This window comes from Trachurus trachurus (genome assembly GCF_905171665.1).
Source record: "Trachurus trachurus genome assembly, chromosome: 2".
NCBI lineage: Eukaryota > Metazoa > Chordata > Actinopteri > Carangiformes > Carangidae > Trachurus > Trachurus trachurus.
Genome location: NC_139914.1, coordinates 3,561,349 through 3,583,495, shown reverse-complemented (window position 1 = coordinate 3,583,495; position 22,147 = coordinate 3,561,349). Strand labels below are relative to the sequence as shown.

Below are 22,147 nucleotides of genomic sequence, written 5' to 3'. Positions count from 1 at the left end.
AAATGAGTTTTATTCTTGGGGATCAAACCCAGAACACCAGAATTTAAAGTCAGGTCAGTGACTCTCTGGAAATGCATTTTAGTCTGCTGCTTTAAATGGAGCATTTCATTCTTCTAAATTCGCCTATAGAGGTCTGTTCTTTCTATTTGAGAGTAGGGATGTTATCTGAGCCCCTATAAATGCTTCCCGTTTCTATTTTGCAAATATAATCGATCCACCAATAGGGAAAATTAATACGTTGTTTTTTTTTTCAACCTTTCTATTTCATGCAGCTCAAAACTTTGTTTCATTAGGCCACGAGACTGTTGCTTTTATTTTATTGTCAAAGCCTCTTCTCTCTGTAATGTATCCGTACACTGTGTTAACGAGCCCAAAACTCTGCTTTTGCAAATAAAATGAGCTACGAGTAAAAAGTTCACTTGTGTTGTCATTGATGGGGAAACAGTCAATCAGAATATTACTTTTATTTTGAAATAGGATTTTCTAATTAAATAAACAGTAACCAGATTAACATTACAAACTGACAGGTGGACACAGCATTAGAAAGGTGATTTTTTTTTTTTTTTATTACAGTCTTTTCCACTATACACAGATACACGTGTGCTCTAGCTATGTACAATCACATGATAAAATTATTATGGATACAAGACACATTCAGATCAAAGCATCAATAGTAGGAGGATACATACACAGTTATATAAAATATGACGGTGGGTTAACAAACGTCTCATCGGGGGTGGAGCTTCTCCTTCACCTGTTCACTTATGACTGGATTTACAAACACAGGAGACCAGAGATCTCTATTGATTTGCTGTGACTGTAAACGTCGTCATAGCGACCAGGAGAGGAAAACAATTTCTTAGACGATGGAAGGCACGGCCACAAACTACAGGCGGAGGTCAGACCTCCGTCACACGTCATCCAGAGTGACAAATGAAAGTTACATGATTCAAATAGAGAAACTTTAATCAGGGCAGACTGATTATTATATTAACAATATATCATGGTTTGTCTTCTAATGTTTCTGTATAAATATTCTATTATTTCTCAAAATACAGCAGCGAGGGTCTCTAATGAGTTACAGCGCTCTGTGCAGTTTGACTTTCTATAAAATTTGTTTTAGTTTTTCAGTCCTGTATTTTGACTTCCTGGTTATTAGGAGCTTTTATTGTGAAAGTCGTGCTGTGGCAGCCCACCCAGATACAGCAGTGCCGCCTGAGTGACACCTACCCTCGTCTGTGTGTGCAGGTCGCACCCTCGGCTCTGACGGGGAACGACCACACTGTCTAACACCCACGCTCCTCCACAGCAGCAGCAGCAGCAGCAGCAGCAGCGTTAGGCCGACTCGTCTTGGCTCTGTCGGATGTCGGCTACGCTCTCGGGGACCCGGGCCACCATCCCCTCCAGAGACTTGGACAGGCAGATCTGGCAACCCAGACGAGATCTGAAGGGGGAGGAACGAAGAGCGTGTTTCATCTCTGCAGTTCTGACATGATGTTGTGTGAAACCATAACGTCAAACACAAACTGTTGAGCTGGATTCTTAACTGCAAAATAAAACAGTTTTCACCTCTGCACTTTTCCCACTACAAATCCTATCAGGAGGTTCATTCATGTTATTACCAGGTGGAGCCAAATGCATCATTTAACAGTAATGATGTGTTACATTGTTTCTACCTCTGCTGGGTTAAAACAGAGGCCGTGCTCCTCATTTACCTGTTGCCATTGTGAATTGTAGTGTCAAAAGCTCTACTGATGATAATGATCTGTGATCAGCTGATCTGAACCGACCAACCAGGCTGAGTGAGTCTCATCAAACCTGTTTTCTGGAACAGCCTCCAGTATTGCAGTGTTTCCATACACTGTAACGTGAAGGGAGGGGCACTGTTGTGTTTTACACCTTTGTCCCTCCTTGATTATCTGATCACATGCAGCAAATCCCATTAACCTTAACACAACCAGCTCATCAGCATCACACTGTCATTTTCTTAAAGGGATAGTTCACCCAAAATTCAAATTTCACTCATTATCACCTCACCCTCATGTCGACTAAGGGCTGGGAGAAGTTACAGTGGGGCTCGGTGCAGCACTGCATGTCCATGATGGTTGTGAATGGTGCTCACTTTTCTTCGTCCAAAAAGACACACCAAAAAACATCCAAATACCTCCATAGTGCTCGTCTGTAATGTCCCTCTTGTATTGAAGCCCCGACATGAGAAATTGTTCCGCCGGTCAGTGCAAATCTCGCTTGATTTGCACTGACCGGGAAGAGCAGTGAACTGAGACACTGGGAGCTTCCGCTACAAACAAGCTTAACATATAGACTTATTTAATTTTTTCCGGAACAATTTCTCATGTTGGGGCTTCAATACAAGAGGGACATTACAGACGAGCAGTATGGACGTATTTGGATGTTTTTTGGTGTCTTTTTGGACGAAGAATAGTGAGTCCCATTCACAACCGTCATATGGACAAATACTGCTGCGCGGAGCCCCCTGTAACTCAGAGAAGGCACGGAGGACTCTGAAACTTCTTCTGAATTTTGGGTGAACTATCCCTTTAAACAATAAAGCTGTTGTTATTTCATCAGGTGGAGAGCACAAGCCTTTTGTTTTTAACATCAAGATCTGAACATTATTTCTTAAGAAATTGATGTAAATGTCAAAAAAACAAAAACAGCTGTGACTCATTCTTCCACCTAGTTTGATGCAAACAAGTGTAGTTTTGTGTCGTCACGCTGGTGAACAACCCGACCATGTGGACACAATACAACAGTGTGTGTGTTTGTGTGCGTTTCCTTACGTGTCAGTGAGGCCGTAGGCTAAGTCTAGCATGTCCATCTCCTCGTCTGTGACCGGCCCCAGCTTCTTGTAGACGTCCTCGTCGAAGATCAGATGGCACGTAGAGCAGGCCAGCGTTCCCTCACACGCTCCTGCAGCACAACACACACACTTGTCTAACTCTGTTCAATATCACTGATACAAAACCTGTGTGTGTGTGTGAATGCTGACAAACCAAAGCCATCAAAGTCGAGGTCTTCATTAATGACGATATCTAGCAGCGAGTCTCCAGGAGAGCCCTTCACTGTGATCTTCTCCCCGTCTCTGTTGATGAAGTGGACCGTCACCTTGTTTTCTGACCTGACACACACAAACAAACACTCACATTTACTCAATAGACAATTACATTCCATATGATGAACATCTCAGAGCTCCACAGGATTATCCAGATATTCACAGCCATACAACCTTAAAACGCTTCAAAATAGTGTTGAATAATGGGTATAAATCAACTCAAACCACAAATGTCTTGTTCTGTATAAATGCTTCATATAGACACAACACAGTGGATACTTCAAGAGAAGTTGCAAAATGTGGAACTGCTACAGTTAGTCAATGATAGACAGAAAATGTTGATCAGTTTCTAGCAACTCTGAGTCAAAAATATTTGATAAAGGCTGAAAAACCAGGATATAGATATAGAAAAATCTGGAAAAAACCTATTCTAGAAAATTACTCTGAGAAAAATCCTAGAATTTGTTATTATTATGTATTATGTACACATCAAAGGGATTTAAACACAAAACATCAAAAGGAGAAACTTCGTCATCAGTAGACACATGTTAATATACAGCAAATAAGTCTAAAATACATTTTATTTCAATGCAGCACAACAATTTATATTAAGAGTTAGATCATCAGATTGAATGACAGCAGCACACGTCATTGCAAGACCAAACTTATGTCTTACTACTGACTGTCAGTAACCATAACAACTGCCTTGATGTTGAAAGATTGAAAAATCAACATCAGTGAAGTGGAAATCAAAAAAGACGGCAACTCTATTTATCTATTATTACTAATAAATAACTGTTTGTTTGAGCTATTTGTTAAATTCTCAGAGCCCCAGATGAACCGTACAAGTTCAGATTTCCACGGCTGTAAATAGTGAACTCAGTGACCCGGTGGGAAACTGAAGAGCGGTGGAAACCCCTCAGTAATCTGCTTTATAGAGAACTAACAGTCATCGGACTCCACGCCCTCGCTCCCTCACTGCTGCACTACGTGACCTGTGAAAACAAAAACACGGAGATTACTGAGTTCAACTCCGATGATCATCACCCTGCTTGGTTTTTTGAGGGATGACGGTTTGCAGCGGCGGAGTCAGGGTCAGGCATGTCCCACCTGACGTGAGCACGCGAGGGGGGGACAGGGTGGGGGGGACGGGACGGTGTCAGCCAGTTTAAGGGCGGCCTCGCAAACCAAACCTTCAACCTGAGCAGCATGTCAGCTCTTATTATGCAATAATTCAACAGGCTGTTTGGCCCTGGGAAGCCAAGTCCTGGTCCACGGCAAAGAGATGGATGGCTTCGGCCTCGCTGACATGTGAAGCCTCGGCCTCCTGTGAGGTCAAGCAGCTCCTTCTGAGACACTGCAGGCATTCAGCTGCTCTTCACACAATATAATCACACACAATGAGATTTTCATTCAAACCCAGAGCCAGATCTAATCAATTTGTCTCGACTTGCCATTATTCCTTCTTGCCACTTCTGATTAACTTAAACTAAGTTCACAAAACAATTAGTGACAAGATTTTATCGTCCAAACAAAACACTATTGACTTGATAAGTGACTGTATAATGTTGTTGACCCTCATGTGGAAACATCAGTCCGTTTACAGTGTTAATTTAGGTGCAACTCAACAGTACATCATTAATTTTAATAATTGTAGATAAATTATATTGATAAAGTAATTATTATCCTTGTTATAGAAAAGCGAACTCCAATGCAACAATGTATGCAAACATCAAACAACATGCAGGAAGTTTCGATGGGGTTAAATAATGTTTGGGAAAAAGGTAAACACTGCAGACTGACACTACAGCACCAAAAGAACAACCAGTACCATTAAATGTTAACCTGCAGCAGGAGACATGGTGGTCCACACTAACAGAGATGTTCTTTTACTAACTTATGACTTATGCTTCACTTGACACTTATTGTCCTGAAGTGTTTTTGCTCACAGGAGTGAATTACTTTTATTTTCTGAATATCATATAAACAATACAATGTGTTCATTCAACACAGTCAGTGTCAGTAATGTGCTGCTGCTGCTGCTGCTGCTGCTGCTACATGTCTGAACCTGACAGTCTGTTGATGGTGTCTAAGTTAGATAAAGATGATGAAGAAGATGCTTCAGGCCTGAAAACAACGTTCAATGTACAACTGAAGCTTTTTTTTTTTTCTTTTTGAACTTTAACTCAAATAAAAATTTGACTGAACAACTTGATCTTGTATTACAGTAACATTTGAATAGGAGTATTTATTCTTTGCCTCTGGTCATGCAGCAGCTGTTTACTTTCCACACTTCTCGTCTAGTTAGTTGCATCTTGTAGTCTTAATTTTGACACATGAATGTTTTATTATAATCTACTACAAAGTTGACACTTAAAATGAAACGACTTGATTGCTGGTTCGTTGGAGCTGGTAAAAGGAAAAGACAGACTGACATTTAAGCAAATAGGCAGGGAAATGTCCTCTGGATGTTCCACCAGGTGTAGCTACTGATTAATAAAGGTCACATTTTACTGTCTCTTCTTCTTCTTGATCTTCTATTTTTGGGATGAGTTTGGTCGTGTGGGCAGATGATTATTTACTCAGGTTGAGTTCAAACTTTGTGAAAAGCTGCAGACAGTTGTAAAGGACAAACCTGACAGGCTGTGTGCCGGCGCTGAAGCTCCGCTGTCCCGTCGCCCAGAGACTCGACGTCATCGCCGGCGTCCTCAGCGACAGCTCCCGTAACCTGGAGTGAGCCAGTCTCCTTAGCGCTGCCACCAGAGCCATGACCGGTCTGATAAAGAACAAGTAAAAAGAAAAAAAGAAAAAACAAGTGGAGAAACGAGCCGGTCGAGCTGCCCAGTCCTCTCCAGTCGAGCTCTTTGCTTCTCGGTGGACGAAGGAGTCTGAACTAACCCGAGCTAGTGAAGCTAAAGCTAAGCTGAGATGTCACTCTGTCACTGTCACGTTCATTGCGTAACGTAACGCGTTGAATCTATGGCAACCGCTGACTCTGTTTGAGTAAACAGTCGGCTAATTAATGTACTTTCCTTGAGGTTATTCCCAACGAGGCACCAAGTAGGAAGAAGATACCGTTGATAATTTCAATTTCCTAGCAGATATGAAGGGGTGCTATTACACTGCTGTACGTAATTAGACAACTTCCTGTCAGGAATTTCAAAATAAAAGCGCTGGCAAAAAACAAACAAACATGTTTTTCGAGTCCAGAAGGTCGAAAAGGTTACAAGTACCTGTCTTTAAAGACATTAACCGAGTTTTACTATCAATTTTGTTTTTTAAACTGAGTCACTTGAGTTCACATCCACTATCAGCTCAACAAAACACAACCCCGCCCACACCAGTACATCTTTACCAGAATGAGGGAATAAATTACCTCCATAAAATGCTTCTTTTACAAAAAGAAAAATAGATATTTATATTATATAACTGTTACCCTTATGTATACAGCATTAAGACATGGAGCGCGGTAAGAAGGGGAATTATCTCCAGAAATAAGACAGATCTGGCTCTTGCATCCTCAAGTCAATACCCTTATTTTGAAGGCTGCGCTTACCAAGCTTCCTGCCGTCTGGTGGTTAGTTATCGCCAGCTTGACGCCGCTCACCGATACTGGCCCATGTCTTCCACGTGTTTGCATAAGTTTGTTTGCCAGTCGGGATGAGTGTGTAGGCTCGTGTTAACACACCGGGTCAGCCGAGCTGGGCGGAGTTAGAGCGGAGACCCTCATTAAAAACCTGTATAACCGCCCCCCGCTGCGTGACCGTGTGTTGAAATCGAGGAACACCAAACTGTTGCCCAATAAAGGTCAAACCCTCTCCACATTTTGGACCTCCAAGTTCCTCTCCTCAAAGAAAACACAAATATGATGTCACACATAGCCATGAACTTTTACACCATAATTAATCATGATAAGAGCTATTAATGATAATTGATCACTCCATCCAATAGTGTGACATATTTATTACAAATGAGCAGATATTTCTACTCTGTCATCCAAAAATCATGCACATTTAGACTTGAACACAGCTCAACAGCATCACAAACAGCCCTTATCATTAGGTCCACAGCCCTGACACATCGCAGTGATGGTACTGAGCCCGATCAACAACATCAAAACACACCATCTCACCCCCCCACTGAAAACAACCCAGAGTGACCTTCACTGTCACATTCACCAACAGCAGCTCACATCTGTTGTAACCGTGACTCTCTGTCCACGTTCACAAATATTGGTTGAGCCACTCAGTGCCATTCACCTTCGATATGTTTACAAGACCTAAAACAGAGTGTGTACAGTAAAAAAAAAAAAAAAAAGAGGATGTCAATGAAAAAAACTGGCTGTTTGGTGTGATTTAGTGTTACATCACAGGTCAACTTTGCTGCTGTTGTATCAGCCACATTGTGTTCAAAACTTTATCAGAGGGCAAAGTGCATCAAATATCAGTGAACATCTGTGGGAGATGCAGATTAATAAATAATCCTATTTAAAGTGTGAATAGCAGGGTTGGGTTTTATGATCAAGACGCCGACATATTAGCGAGCAGCCTTGAGTCGATCAGTGTTCATCCCTCCAGCCTCAGGTAAGCAGCACATCTGCTCCCGCATTGTCTCCATTCTGCATCAGTCATCAGCTTTAACATCATTAAAGTGTGTGGTGGAAATTGTGAAGCGAGGAAAAGGAAAAAGCCAACAAAAACACAGAAATCCAGACGGAAAACATCTGTAAACAGTTTCTCTGTTTGTGTTCACAGGATGTTCAAGTTAGTGCTGTTGTTCCTGACAGTGTCAGGTAAGATCACTCCACCTCTCACTGCAATTCACACACAAAGTCAAACAGTAACAGTTCTTATTGATTAATATCTGTGGAAGCGGCTATTTTATGTTACAGGATTTAATGCATGGTTTCTTTGAGGGAGGCAAACTTTTCTTATAAGTAAAAAAGCTTGTGATTTCAATGAATTAAAAATTTTAAATTGTATTTTTGTATTTAGCTTATTTTTAACAATGGAAAGCGAACGCCCTCAAAACAAAATCTAATATAAATGGATTCCAACTTAATGCTAAAATGATTTTTAGTTAGTGTTATCCTTGTTTTTAATGTTACATTTTTATTTTATTTTCCATATCTAATCAGAGGCTTTTGACAAAGTACTAATCACTGTGGAGAAACATGTCATTACACCATGGAAAAAACCTCTAGAAATATCCTACTATACCAGTCCAGTGCATATTAATTCTATTTTTTATTTATATTTACTTGTCCTAATTAATTGTGTTTGGTGTGTGTGTTGTCGCCCTGGCAGCAAACCTGTGGTAGTGGAGTAATTGGCCTCCCAGTGGCTGCACAGAAATTAGACTTTGACCATCCTTGATTTATTGCACAGTTTTTTTTATTGCAGAAAAGCTGGGTCATATGTATTATTCTGGAACAATAGTTAATAATTGATATAAAAGGCCCAGTTAATAGTTATCAGTCAGCTGGCGTGAGTATGCACGAGCATCTCAAACACTGAACGAGCAGCGCCTGCAAACACAGCCTTCGTTTGGTGGCTCATCATGTTTTAAAAAACTTTCTGTCAGACTGCGACGACGAGTCAACAACAGCTAAGTCTTAAATAAATCGCACCTTTTCACAGGCCTCCGAGCTCTGCCAATCGCAGCCCCCCTTCAACGTTTGCAGGCGGCATCTTCAACCTTCCAGCTCCCCAATGGCTTTCAGCAGGACACTGACTTCTATCAACCTCTTCCTGACGGCTTCAGACAAGGGACCGAACCCTCCGGCCTGGTGGAGGACAACATCAGTGAGATGCACATGGGCGAGGAGGGTAAGTTAAGACACACTGTTATACTCCCTGTCAAGCCCTAGGAATTAATAAACCTATCTGCAAAAATGCTATTTCAGGTACACATCTAGTGCACTGCAAAATCTGTTTATTTATACATTTTCTCTTTCAGTTTTCGACCAACTCCCCCTTGGAAATGGATACGGAGAGATGGAGAGAAGACACTGGCTGACAGAAGAGAGTGAGGAAACCATCCGCTCATACCATTAGAGTATTTATATGTGATTAACAAACTATCATTGTAACTGTCTAACCTAAAGGCCACATGTCTTCCAGTCCCTGATGATGTTCCAGTCCAGAGGAGCGCTGGTGGTTGGGTCAGAGTGGAGGAACCTGCTGCTCCTCAACTCCCAGATGGTTTCAGACAGGGAACAGAACCCATGATGTCCATCCCCGATGGTTTTAGACAGGGAACCGAACCCATTATGTCCATCCCGGACGGTTTCAGACAGGGAACAGAACCGATGTCAATCCCAGAAGGTTTTAGACAGGGAACCGAACCCATGATGTCCATCCCCAAAGGTTTTAGACAGGGAACAGAACCAACTTTTCACATCCCAGAGGGCCTTAAACAGGGAACCAAACCCATGATGTCAATCCCAGAAGGTTTCAGACAGGGAACAGAACCCATGATGTCTATCCCAGCTGGTTTTAGACAGGGAACAGAACCAACTTTTCACATCCCAGAGGGCTTTAAACAGGAAACCGAACCCATGATGTCCATCCCTGATGGTTTCAGACAGGGAACAGAACCCATGATGTCTATCCCAGCTGGTTTTAGACAGGGAACAGAACCAACTTTTCACATCCCAGAGGGCTTTAAACAGGAAACCGAATCCATGATGTCCATCCCGGACGGTTTCAGACAGGGAACAGAACCCATGATGTCTATCCCAGCTGGTTTTAGACAGGGAACAGAACCAACTTTTCACATCCCAGAGGGCCTTATACAGGGAACCGAACCCATGATGTCAATCCCAGAAGGTTTCAGACAGGGAACAGAACCCATGATGTCTATCCCAGCTGGTTTTAGACAGGGAACAGAACCAACTTTTCACATTCCAGAGGGCCTTAAACAGGAAACCGAACCCATGATGTCCATCCCTGATGGTTTCAGGCAGGGAACAGAACCCATGATGTCCATCCCAGCTGGTTTTAGACAGGGAACAGAACCAACCTCTCACATCCCAGAAGGTTTTAAACAGGGAACCGAACCCATGATGTCCATCCCGGACGGTTTCAGGCAGGGAACAGAACCCATGATGTCCATCCCCAATGGTTTCAGACAGGGAACCGAACCAACCTTCCACATGTCAGAGGGCTTTAAACAGGGAACCGAACCCATGATGTCCATCCCAGACGGTTTCAGACAGGGAACTGAACCCTCTGCGTCTAGGATCCAAGAACAGATAGTGGCATGTAAGGGGGAGGTCATAAATGGAAAGTGCTATGAGTTCAATCCCACACCGATGGCCTTTGAGGATGCACAGGTTAGACTACCAACCATTTCAGTGGATGGCAAAACTTTGCTTTAAACTTTCAATGGATAGTTAATGAGACCAGTGAGTTTTGTTGACTCAACTTCTGGTTATTCAAATTAATCCTTATATTTTTCTGACCCCTCTGCTTCCAGTTCTCTTGTAGATCTGTTGCCCCAAATGCTGAACTTGCATCCATAACCAATAGTGACCTGCATGCCCGTCTGGTTTCCATGGTGACCAATGGCGGTGACACCAACCCTGTGCTGACCTGGCTTGGAGCCATGATCGAGGTAAGGGAATGGAGACAATATGATCTCCCATCACTACCACTACTATTATCCAGGCTGCATCCGAGCACCAGCATCTTTAAAAGCTTGTATGTGAGCTTCTCTTTTAATTAAATTAATTAAAATATTTACATTTTGATAAACGACCCTAGATTTCCATAATTAGTCGGTTGCTTACTGACAGTCAGTGACACCAGGCAGGCAGCCGTCTGGTCCTGGACTGTGGCACTGAATGGAGGCCAAGGAGAGTGTCCTCAGATACGTTATCACCAGGACAGATAGTGTTATTCTTACCTTGGTGTAACACTGACCGTTGAACTTTTATTTAAAAATGCTCCATCTGTTTTTTTTCTTATCACTAGATGAGACAGGTTATGGAAATTTATAGGATCTAATCCGATAAAGGAATGTGACCAGGCAAAAAAATAATCTACTTTACTCCACCACATTATTTGTCAGTTACTAATTAGAGCCCTCTTGAGCAGCTAGTAATATCAGATCAGGATCATATTATTTCCTATTAACATGTATTTTTCTTAATGTCAGGAATAATAATAACATGTTTTTAATTAGTCTTAAACAGTACACGATTTGACATATGGTACGTGTGTTGCCCACCTCAGAAACAGCAGGCATCGTGGGTAGATGGGACAGAGTGGAACTACAGCGACTGGATGCCAGGACACCCCAACATTCACGCTGACAAACCTGCCTGTTTGGAGATGTTTCATATTGGTAACACCTGCACTCACACACACACACAGATGACTCATATAACATATCACAGAAGTTACTGTATCTGACAAACAGGCTGTTCAAGTGCAACTATTTAACTTTTAAGACAAAATAGCACAGTTAATGTTCGATAAATACATATTAGCCTGTGTTTAACTTTATTTTGATATAATTAACAACCTTAAATATGCACTTAAATGTGTTTTTTGAGAGGCTTTATGCTACATTATTAATTACAGGGTGATAGATAAGGGCAGCTCAGATAACTTGTCATGGAAAGTTGATAACATAATAAAAATTAACTTGAGTTACAGCAGTCTGTGCCCTGTGGCACTGCTGATAATAAACTCCTCTTTGTCCCGTCCTTAAATACTGTAAATACCAGTAATCAGACGTGTTGTGTTCGGTCATGCTGTTACTAACTGGTCTTAAAAACATCTGAGGAATGTGTGAGGTCGTGGAGTTTCTGTAATGTAATCTGTCCCTACCCTGTCTTGCAGCTGAAAGCTGGTGGACGGCTGCTGACTGTGAACTCAAGAGGGCGTCCATCTGCTCGTACCCAATCGCTGCATGAAGACAACAAAGAGACACAGCATAAGAGAGTCTGCATTGTTTCTAGTGCTTTGGGACATCTACCTTGAATAAAACTTGGCATATTACCTGTGTTTCTGTTTCCTGTATGTGCACACACCGTTTTTTTTTTTTTTTTTACCTCAGCCATGTAAGGTCCTATTCGTTCCTGGGATGTCCGATAGATTTCACCATAAATGTACATTTAAATTTAGACAAGACTTTAATGATCATTTTCCACTTGTGTATACAAAGCAGTTTGTACAGATTAGGGAGCCAAGTTAAAACAATTTGTTACAATTTAGTACCTGGAAAGTGCAAAAGTACATTTCAAATACGCTGAAATAAAAATCATGCTGTACATTATATACTGTATTCATAAATAATCACAGATATACACACATCCATTTGGTGACAGTCACAGAGAAGACTTGCTAAGACACAAAATAGTACTTTTTGATTTGCTTTGAAGTCCTAGTATATTCTTGGTTCCCGTTCACACTGCGGAGGTTTTAACTTGTGGAATGATGCTTTCGTTTTTGATTTACGGGGACGAGAAGCTTCAGAAATGAGGGATAACCTAGCTCTATGTTAACACCACACTGGGATAAAGGCACTCCGTTTGTTGCAGTCGTGGAACAACTCAAAAAACAGTGGTCTTTCGTCGTGGATGAATTAACAAAAGAAAAAAATAACTACATTGAAAAACATTTTATGCACCATTTCACAGAAATCTCTTAAAGAAGGACACAGATTGGTCTTTGCACTACCTTGCTGTGACATTTAAATAAAAACTCAATACAAAATCACATAGAAAAAAAAGAGAGAGATGGGGAACCATTAGAGCAACCCTAGGTGTCCAATGCCGAAGCCATTAGTGAGCCGAAAAACAATCAGGGGCTGTCAAGGTTCACACACTCAGAGACATAAATGATGAAATCAAGGATTTGGCTATAAAAAATAAACACATGCATCATCAGCATGTCCTCATTCACATACACTCAGACACACACATACACAGGAATAGGGTGCAAAAGTTATGAATCACACAATCTCATCCACAGAAGCTTCATACAACATGAATCCCAAGTGACATAAACAAGGCGTGCGAACCTTCTTGATGCCCGCCAAAAAATAAAAATAAAAAAACTCCTCTGAAATCAGTTGCGTCACAATGAGCAGGAAGGAGAATGAGATGCCAAAAGTAATGAAGGGATGATCGTTAGAGGCAAAAGATGAGAGCTAAAGGCAATCGGCGGGTAAAGAGCGAGGGAGTCGGGGTACGTTTACGGTCAAAGTCAAACGACAGGAAGACTGGAGGTACAGCAGAGGGCTGGTTGAGCAACCTACATGGGAAGAAAAGCATCGACTGGCACCCGATAAAAGGAGCCGTATTGCTGCTAACACTGACATCTCGTAAAGCCCTTGAGGATTTTCTTCTTTCTCCTTCGTTCACAGGCGTCTGAACAGTCTGAAGAGTTTACTGGTGTCTGCATTCAGGAAACTGAGTCACCAAAAAACAAAAAAAACAACCTGCTACTTTTACTCATAAATACACAAACACGCATTCAAGTAACTTAAAAACATTCAAAGAAGCATGGAGAGTGAAGTGTTTGTAGTTGTTGTTTTTCTCTGTGCTGCTGCGACACATCATCAGGTGGGAGCTTGTTGTGTTGAAAGATGTAGTGTTTCACCTGTAGTGTAATGTTTTGTTTTTGTTTTTCCAAAACTACTGTATATCCGAACATCAAAGACAGATGCTATCGGCTATGTCCTAAACTACCTAATCTCAAAATGGACCAAAAATACAATGCATATGAACAGACGCCATGTTTTGCTGGGCACATGCATAAATTTGTCTCAAAAAAAAAAAAAAAAAACGAACCGAAAGTCAAAACAACAAAGAAAAAACAATTAAAAAAACACACATGTATAAAATCTGATGGAAAAGGCAGAGAGTTTGGTCTTATGAGTGATGGAGCCGTCTTACTGCATAAGGCTGCTGTGTGGCAGCCTGGAGGCAACCATGAGAAGTCCCAGCCAACAGAGCACAGGCCCGCCTGTCTGCGTCGAAGGCAAACTGAGGAGGGGGCGAAAAGGCCACTTGAAACTATAGTTTGAGATAGAACGTGGCAACACACACACACACACAGACACACAAATGTACAGAGAAGCAGTTCGCTGACCGATCCTGTCGCGTCTGAGCCGAGCAGGTCGGAGAATACACAGTGCCTCCGCTGCAGAAACAGTATCGAGGAGTACGGTGTAAAATGATGATAATGATGATGATGATGGAGAGGCAGGCCGTGGAGTGGTGGCTGGCTGGCTGGCTGGCTGGCGCTACTTCTGGATTTGAACCACAGCGCCAGCGCCACACGGTCAATCCGAAGCAGGAGAACGCACACACACACACACACACACAGAAAACGAGATATAAACGGGACACATGAATGTGCAGACTTGCTGGAGGAACCGAAGGGAGTTCCCGAGCACAGAACGAGGCAACGTGTTTGGTGAAAGTGGAGGCAAACTGGGTGACAGGAATGTGGGATGTGCGTGGAGGGGGGGAGAGGTTTTAGGGCTTGGGGGGGTGGGTCAGTTGTGGTCGTGCTGGGTGTTGTAGACCGCCTCCTCTGAAGAGATCTGCGTCCGTCTCTTGCTGGAGCCCCACAGCTTCCGTGTGATCTGGCCCGAACGCATCTGAGAAGAGTTGGAGAAGGAGGAGGAGGAGGAAGAGGAGGAGGAGGAGGAAGTGGGACGAGGGGAGTGGGGAAAGAAAAGTGTGAAGTCAAAGGAAACAAAAAAGGAGAGGGGGGGAGGAAAGGAGGAGGGATATGATTCATGAGTGATTGATTAGTTCATTGGAGCTTGATTGACTTGTGAGGCAGTAAAGAAAAACAAAATCAAAGCTTGATTCACTTTGCTGTGAGTCAGTTTGAGCAGCAAAGATGAAGAGGTGCAATGATTGGGATCAAAGTATTCATGGGGAGGAGAGTGGGGGGTGGGGGGCGTCCTACATCTACACCACCAATACTCTATTTACATTATAAAACATTAGAGTCTATCTTGTCGCAGGATTATTGGTTTGCATTATTAGACTGGAGCTACACTCTTCATATGGCTTGAGTTTGCAGAAGCGTTAATTAGAGTTAGGTTTCTTTCACAGCACGTTTGTTATAGTTTGTAGAGCACACTCACATACAGTAACACATAATGTAATGACACTTCAGGTAAACAGCATGGGAGGGGGGAGCAGCTTATCCCGGGTTAATGGCTAAATCAAGTCAAATATTGCACGGATGCAAAATATAATATAATAAAAAAACTAAAACCCACACACACAATGAGGTAAACACAACAAGTTGTTTTCATATCACAGTTGAAAGGTGGTTCATGTCTGCTCAGCTGTGTGCTGAAGGAATGTGTTAAATCTGTGTGGCTCAGATGTATGTTAGTATGTGTGTGTGTGTGTGTGTGTGGGGAAGTCAAATGCCTGCGGGTGACAACCATCCCTGAGAAGGAGAGGATTGTGGGGGTAAAAGGTTCTTTGAGGGCATCGAGGCCGAGCATTGCAACATGGGTGATATGTGCAGCAGCTTGATCTGTGTGTGTGTGTGTGTGTGAGAGAGAGAGAGAGAGAGAGCTCTACAGCGATGCAAGAGGAGAGGAGCTATGTAGGTCTAGGGCTGCTAGGGCCTGTGGGAGCGGGCGGCGGTGGGGCTGAACACCAGCTGGTCTCGCTGGTGCAGCAGGCGGGTTGGCGAGCGGGCTCGGAGCGGGGCCAGCAGGGGGGAGGCCATGAGCGGCGATCCCTCCAGGCTCTGAGCGATGTAGTTCCTCAGCGAGTTCTTTACCTCCGCCGGCTTGCCCACGCCCACGATGATCAGCTTGCCGTCCTCCAGGCCCACCAGGACTTGACTCTGCTCCTTGGTGACGGACACGCAGCGCACCGGCACCCGCATGGCCATGGGCTCGGCGCACAGAGACAGACTGGACGGACAGACGGACAGATACAGGACAGGTTAATGTCTACATGGACGCAGCCTGAAGTTCATCCTGGACAGCTGTTATCGCAGTAGGTTCGTTACCTTTAATTGTCGGTGCAAGCTGTTTTTAGAACGGCGGAGCAGAGCCGTGAGCTGCTCAGAGCTACGCTATGGAGGCTCATGGGATTTCTTGGTTTCCCTCATCAAACTCATCAAATACACAATCCAACAACTCCACAACGCTCTGGTGGACAAGTTGTGACCTGCACATTCACCACGCTATGAGATAATAACACAATGTTACCAGACAGAGTTGTTCTAGAGGTAAATGCAGAGACTGCTTGATGAAAAACTGTCCCTGAAGGCAACGCCCATCAGCGGTTTTGCATGAATTTCCCTCTAAAACAACTCTGTCTGGTAACGTTGTGTTATTATCTCATAGTGTGGTGAATGTGCAGGTCACAACTTGTCCACCAGAGCGTTGTGGAGTTGTTGGATTGTGTATTTGATGAGTTTGATGAGGGAAAATCAAGAAATCCCATGAGCCTCCGTAGCGTAGCTCTGAGCAGCTCACGGCTCTGCTCTGCCACTCTAAAAATAGCTTGCACTGACAAATAGAGGTAATGAACCTACTGCTAACTTGGTTTTTAAAACAATCTGTTTGAATAGCGAAGGTCGTTCTGCTGTCTAGCTGCCGATGTGAACAATGTGAATAGTTTACCTGTAGAGGTCACGGATGGACAGGTATCCCTGCTCGCTGCCGGTGACGACATACTCCCCTGAAACACACATGTCGGTCACCTGCTCCTTCAGAGGCTCGCTGCACAGGTGCTTCCCATTTACAGAGTAAAGATGAAGGGCATTTTTATCCTGGGAAGAGGGAAAAAAAAAAGAAAAAAAAGTTAAATAAGTTTATCTTTACCTTCTTCATCACACATTCATCCCAGTATTTCATACAGTGCATGCACCTTTAGTGTTGCTTTGCCCTCGACACAGGTGTGGACCAGCAGGTGTCCCTCCCAGGACACGGCCAGGTGAAGGATGGACAGCGGCAGCGAGCTGTCGCAGGGCGGTCGCAGGCAGCGCATGTACTGCCCCCGACGCACCGTGTGGATGATCACTGTCCCGTCCTGCAGCACAGAGAAAGCGGCAGCACATATTTACTGTCAAAAATGAATCTACAAATAGTTTAACATCTCTTTTGGCAGTTGATATTTAAGGATTAATTATCCAATATTCAAAGAAATCAACAACCATTTCACCAGCGCATGATGGGTTAATCAGTGATTTAAGGCTTCCAGGCCACTGATTTTCAGCTTAAACCCTTTTTTTCCAGCTCATTTACTCAGCATGTGACTGACGACATAACACACACACATAACGGAGTTTATCGATGAGACTTAACAGGAGATGCACAATCAGTGGGAGTGCGTCAGGTGCTCTCACCCGTGATCCCGACACGGCCATGTCCAGCTCCGTGCTGATGCTGACGCTGAGCACCTCGTCCGTGTGTCCGTACAACACCTGGACTGGTTTAGGATGGAGACCCACAGGAGCTCCGCCCTGCAAGCAGAGCACCACTAGACATCAGACAAAGCTGATCTTTGGTTTTACAGGAGGTTTTACAGCTTTACAGCATTTAAAAAACCTATTTCAGTGAGTGTATTCAGCTGCATGTGAACCTCAGGGCTCCTCACCTGCTGCAGGACCTGCCACACCATGCAGGTCGTGTCTCTGGAGCCAGAGATCAGGTGGATGCCGCAGTGGTCTGTTGACAAACACGTCACAATGTCTGAAGGAGAGAAAAAAAAAAACATTGATTATTACAAGTTGTGCAGATTAAAGCTGTGGATTCTTTTCAGTCTCTACTTTTGGAGCCAAAACAAACACGGCTCTAGCTCTGGCGCTTGCTCAGTTAAAGCAGAAGTAAGCGATCCGGTGGTTTTGGCTAACTTCTTGTCAGCCGATGGAGTTAGCAGTCCCCGCCCTCGTCCCTACGTCACCACATTCACGCGCATCCCTTGGCTGCACACACAGAGAGGACCGCCCCTTTATGCCGTTCTCTCTCCTCATTGGATAAAAGTTGTAGGATACAAGGAAAGTTTTCTCCTCGGCTTACAGCAGAGCAGAGTGACTGACAGACCCGTGTTTCGGACCAAACACTCTATATAAGTACGGATGCACCGAATATTCGGTAACTGAATATATTCGGCCGAATATTGCAAAAAAAGCAACATTCGGCCTTCGGTGGAATGAGCGCAAAGCAAGGCCGAATATTAAAAAAAAAAAGTCTGATAAATACGCGATCGCGCAACGATCGAAACGGCAGCTTAAACCCCAGCTTTATTAGTAAGTGACTCCTACTGCTGGAAAAACAACAGCAACAAGAGCAGTGGGGGGAAGGTGCACAGCGACTGCGCGCACCGTTGCACGTCGCTCCAAGAGCCCGGTGCGTCCTGTCTGCAGCGGAGACACGGCCACTGAGGGCTGAGTGAGGGGACCGTTCCTGTAGGAACGCGCCTTTTAATAATTAATTTAAAAACCAAACACCCTGAACAGCATCAGACCCAGTCTATTCTCTGACAGTATGCTGAGTAGGCTACGAGAGGAAGAGACGGCTGCAGCAGTTAAAACGGAAGTTCCTCGTCCCAGCATGTCGCCCACTCCGTCCGTGGCCGACAGCTTTTAAAACAGTGTTTCCCAACCTTGGGGTCGGGACCCCACGTGGGGTCACCTGAAATTCAAATGAGGTCGCCTGAAATGTCTAGTAGCCTAATTGATGAATTAAAAAAAATCTGACCAAGAAAGGTTAGGAACCACTGTTTTAAAAGACAACTTGGGTTTTTTTGGAATGTACTTGCATAGATCTTTCAGCACTCACAATGTATAATATATAATATAAGTGATTGCTGTCAGAAGATATAACTATTTAAGACTTATATTAACTCAAACATTCCGCTTACTTCTGCTTTAAATATTACAAACATTTCATTACCCATGTGTCGGATGTGCTGTCCCACAGTCTTGCCCTTCACCAGGGAGGTGACCCGGATGCTGTTGTCCCAGTGGCCACCGCTGAACAGCAGCTTCCCGTCATGCGAGACCACGAACAGCCCCGCTGTCACCTCGATGCCGGGAGCGAAGGGCCCGGACAGAAACCGGTGGGTCCTGGGTGGAGATGGGGAGAGTCAGTGAAACATAGGAGGACTTAGAGAGTTTTACTGCAAAGACACAGAGCTGTTTACTGTCAATATGTTGTGCATGTTCTCACTTAGAGTTGGAAACTGTGGGGTCCTTAATGAAGGTGAAGTAGTTGGAGATATTCTTGTTATAAGGCAGCCACCCATGGGTCCCAACCAGGCAGTTCTGACTCACTGTCACCTGGAGATAAAAACACCATGACACAATCAGCGTCTAAAAAAAACTCTAATAACCTTTATTATAATAATTGTGTGTATGAGGAGAACCAGGGCTCACCATAGTGTCAGGGCTCCCTTGGGTGATGAAGGAATGGGACTGATTCTTTGGCACCACAGCCTTAACAAGCGGCACGTTGTCACTGATGCCCTGCAAACATGAAGGCAGAGGTATGAGAAACGATGATTTGTTGTTGTCAGCTTCTGATAGGTTGGGGGGGAAGAAAAACAGAGAAAATAAGTAAATGAGCAGCAGGCTCAGAGGTCGAACCTCGACAAAGAAGGACTTGAGGTCACTGAGGTGTTCGAACATGCTGAAAGGGCACGAGTCCAGCTGAGCTTTCCTCTTCTCCACTTCCTCCTGAGACAGACGGACCGGATGTGGCTCCTACGCACGCACACACACACACACATACAAAAGTCTTTCACAGCTACAACACAAGCTACTAGTGTTGAAGTTATAATAATATCATCATCATTTTGTGCTTGTACCTTGAGCAGCTGGCAGGGCGTCTGTCCAAAGTTGCTGATCATTCCCTCCACGGCTTTCCGCTCCTTCTCGTCAGTGATGGCGTCCAGGTCCACCGCCCCTACAGCAACATAATACGACAGTTACAACTCACACACAGGCGGTTGTTTGACCTGCTCCGCTGCACTACTGTATGTTTGCTCATCCATGTCTCAACAAGGAGTCTCTGTAGACTTAGTAGTCAAAGTAAACTTAAAATTTGCCATCAATCATCTCCTCCTTTAGAAAACCAAATGTAACATGTAACTGCTGCAGTTTGTGTATTTTCACGTTGTTACAATACAGTTTAGAGAAATAAATCCATCTCTGTGCATACACATCTCCATTATGACAGACATATTGAGAGGTTGAATAAAGAATAAAACCATGATGTGAAGCTTTACCCTCATATGTGCAGTAGTAGAAGACGTTGAGGGCCTCCACCGCTGCAGGGCCCTTCTGCTTGAAACCAAAGATCAGATCGATCCACTCATGAAGGTGCGCTGACACGTACTCTGACTCCTGGTAATACACACACACACACACAGACACACAATGACAAATGTGCAGTATAAATGTGGATATTGACTCGATAATGTCATGTGATGATCCCTAACACAGCGATCTCTCATACTGCAGCAGCAAGAAAGTGCAGCTCACCAGAGCTTTGCGGTGTTTGTAGATGAAGTCCTCTGGAGATTTGGCCCATTTGGGCAGAACAACGTCATTCACCCTTTCTTTGGAGATCTGAAGGCGACCCAGGTCGAACCCTGGGCGACAAGAACACGGATCAGAAAATGAATCAATAAAGTATTTGTCACCATTATTCAAAAGCTCCTGGACTCAGGTCACTGAATTCAGGCAATAATGAAAAGGGCAAATTAGGATACACCCCCTAAACTCCCCCCATTAAGTATGATGAAAGAATGGAATTCACTGCCGAAAAATATCAAACTCACCACGAACACAAAGAAATTCAAAATATTAATAAAACAGCATTTATCAAAGTAAGACAACATGGTATATTTATATATGGAGTATATTTCGATGGATATATGTGTTATTATAATTTATAAAACAGACTGTAGAATGAATGTATATACAAGTATGATGTGTGATGTGTAATGATGTATACATATATGATATGTAGAAATGTGGGTAATAGGATTAGTATGTGAACAATTAATATAACGAAGAATGAATGAAGCACAGTTAAGAAATGTAAACACTTATTCTGTTTTTGTTTTGTTAGGTTAAGCTTATCGCTCACTTGTTTTTTTTTTTGTTTTAAATTTTGATAATGTTTATGTTTTGTGTTTTCAACTGTATATTTGATACTGTTGGACCCCAGGAAGAATAGCTGTGGCTTTGCTGCAGCTAATGGGGATCTTAATAAACAAATAAATATGAAAGGAGGCTCCCATGTGCTTGACTTTTATCACCACAACAGACATGTTCTGTAATTTTCAGCCTTCTATGATTATATTTACCCTGTAAAATAATTAGTACATGGTTAATTCACGACCAGTGTAAATCTAGTAAGTCTCATCATAATAATATAATTTAGAGCACTGGGCAAATCTGAATCTGCTCGTATGGTCATAGATTTAGTCAAATATAAATCTGTAACCTCACCATTTTGGTTCTCTAGGAATTCTGGGAAGTAGAAAAACTCTGGGATGAGCTCTTTGACGTCGTTGGGGTTGTCCATGAGGGTCTGCCACGTCGCTGGGATGGAGTGGAACTGGCGGTCCGCACAGTCGAACCTGAGCCCCAGGCAGGATAATATATACAATGAACAGTAGAAGCAGCAGCCGTCTGTACTGTACGTGTCCGCATGTCAAACTGCCTTAAAATGAGTGAGGTGGCCGCCGCGCCTGCTTACCTCCCGCTCTGCAGCTGGATGTGCAGCGAGGTGAAGGGCTCCACTCTGATCAGGTAGTGCATCACCCCAGCAGCGTTGGAGTAGTGGGTGCCATAATGAAACCTGTCGATGGTGCCCGTCGGGTCCTCAAAGCTTTCATACCTGATGGACACATTATTGTGCTTTGTGAGCAACGTGTCCTCCACTAGCTGCTGTGCTGACACATTTTACATATTTACCATAAAATTCGGAATATAAGTCGCACTGGTATATAAGTCGCAGTCTATTTTTGAGGGCCTCAAACTGGGAAAACAAGGTTTTCTATTGCTATTTGGTAATAAAAACATTATACAAGTTCCACATGTTTCTGTGCTGCAGTGT

General features: G+C 43.5%; 3 protein-coding genes across 8 annotated transcripts in view; 1 reads left to right on the top strand and 2 right to left on the bottom strand.

The window, feature by feature from the left end:
* Positions 1-536: 536 nt before the first annotated feature.
* On the bottom strand, positions 537-6,219 carry LOC310995951 (adrenodoxin-like). Its single transcript, XM_083985172.1, has 4 exons — positions 5,709-6,219; positions 3,015-3,139; positions 2,802-2,931; positions 537-1,444 (listed from the first exon to the last, which is right to left on the bottom strand). The coding sequence occupies exons 1-4, from the start codon at positions 5,840-5,842 to the stop codon at positions 1,336-1,338; spliced, it is 498 nt and encodes a 165-aa protein (XP_083841298.1). The 5' UTR covers positions 5,843-6,219; the 3' UTR covers positions 537-1,335.
* A 1,321-nt stretch (positions 6,220-7,540) lies between these two features.
* Positions 7,541-12,081, top strand: LOC310995891 (uncharacterized protein). 4 transcript variants are annotated; one of them, XM_083985077.1, is made up of 9 exons: positions 7,541-7,656; positions 7,828-7,865; positions 8,713-8,901; positions 9,032-9,100; positions 9,196-9,318; positions 9,400-10,409; positions 10,553-10,690; positions 11,311-11,422; positions 11,923-12,081. In XM_083985077.1, the coding sequence occupies exons 2-9, from the start codon at positions 7,829-7,831 to the stop codon at positions 11,994-11,996; spliced, it is 1,752 nt and encodes a 583-aa protein (XP_083841203.1). In that variant the 5' UTR covers positions 7,541-7,656; position 7,828; the 3' UTR covers positions 11,997-12,081. The 4 variants fall into 4 exon arrangements, with proteins under 4 accessions (XP_083841203.1, XP_083841204.1, XP_083841202.1 ...); XM_083985078.1 differs by having other exon boundaries at positions 9,196-10,231; positions 10,316-10,409; XM_083985076.1 differs by having other exon boundaries at positions 9,196-10,409.
* A 123-nt stretch (positions 12,082-12,204) lies between these two features.
* Positions 12,205-22,147, bottom strand: part of nbeal1 (neurobeachin-like 1) — a 53,399-nt gene continuing 43,456 nt past the window's right edge. For 2 of the 3 annotated variants that reach the window (XM_083990838.1, XM_083990839.1), the window contains exons 40-53: positions 21,788-21,928; positions 21,538-21,668; positions 20,563-20,672; positions 20,307-20,424; positions 19,887-19,984; positions 19,666-19,782; positions 19,456-19,545; positions 19,250-19,359; positions 18,974-19,146; positions 17,676-17,770; positions 17,425-17,541; positions 16,947-17,108; positions 16,700-16,848; positions 14,712-15,982 (exon numbers count right to left, since the gene is read on the bottom strand). In XM_083990838.1, the coding sequence (XP_083846964.1) occupies positions 15,682-15,982; positions 16,700-16,848; positions 16,947-17,108; positions 17,425-17,541; positions 17,676-17,770; positions 18,974-19,146; positions 19,250-19,359; positions 19,456-19,545; positions 19,666-19,782; positions 19,887-19,984; positions 20,307-20,424; positions 20,563-20,672; positions 21,538-21,668; positions 21,788-21,928 (1,912 nt within the window). In that variant the 3' untranslated portion in view covers positions 14,712-15,681. The other variant, XM_083990840.1, reaches the window with a different exon arrangement.

Bases quoted from the DNA above. Each gene is read 5' to 3' on its own strand.
- LOC310995951 (XM_083985172.1), bottom strand. From the start codon at position 5,842: ATGGCTCTGGTGGCAGCGCTAAGGAGACTGGCTCACTCCAGGTTACGG. The intron at 2,932-3,014 runs GTTTGTCAGCAT...GTTGTGCTGCAG, and splicing joins CCTCGACTTTGATGGCTTTG to GAGCGTGTGAGGGAACGCTG. The intron at 1,445-2,801 runs GTAAGGAAACGC...CTCCCCCTTCAG, and splicing joins GCCTACGGCCTCACTGACAC to ATCTCGTCTGGGTTGCCAGA.
- LOC310995891 (XM_083985076.1), top strand. From the start codon at position 7,829: ATGTTCAAGTTAGTGCTGTTGTTCCTGACAGTGTCAG. The intron at 7,866-8,712 runs GTAAGATCACTC...ACCTTTTCACAG, and splicing joins GTTGTTCCTGACAGTGTCAG to GCCTCCGAGCTCTGCCAATC. The intron at 9,101-9,195 runs GTGAGGAAACCA...CATGTCTTCCAG, and splicing joins ACACTGGCTGACAGAAGAGA to TCCCTGATGATGTTCCAGTC.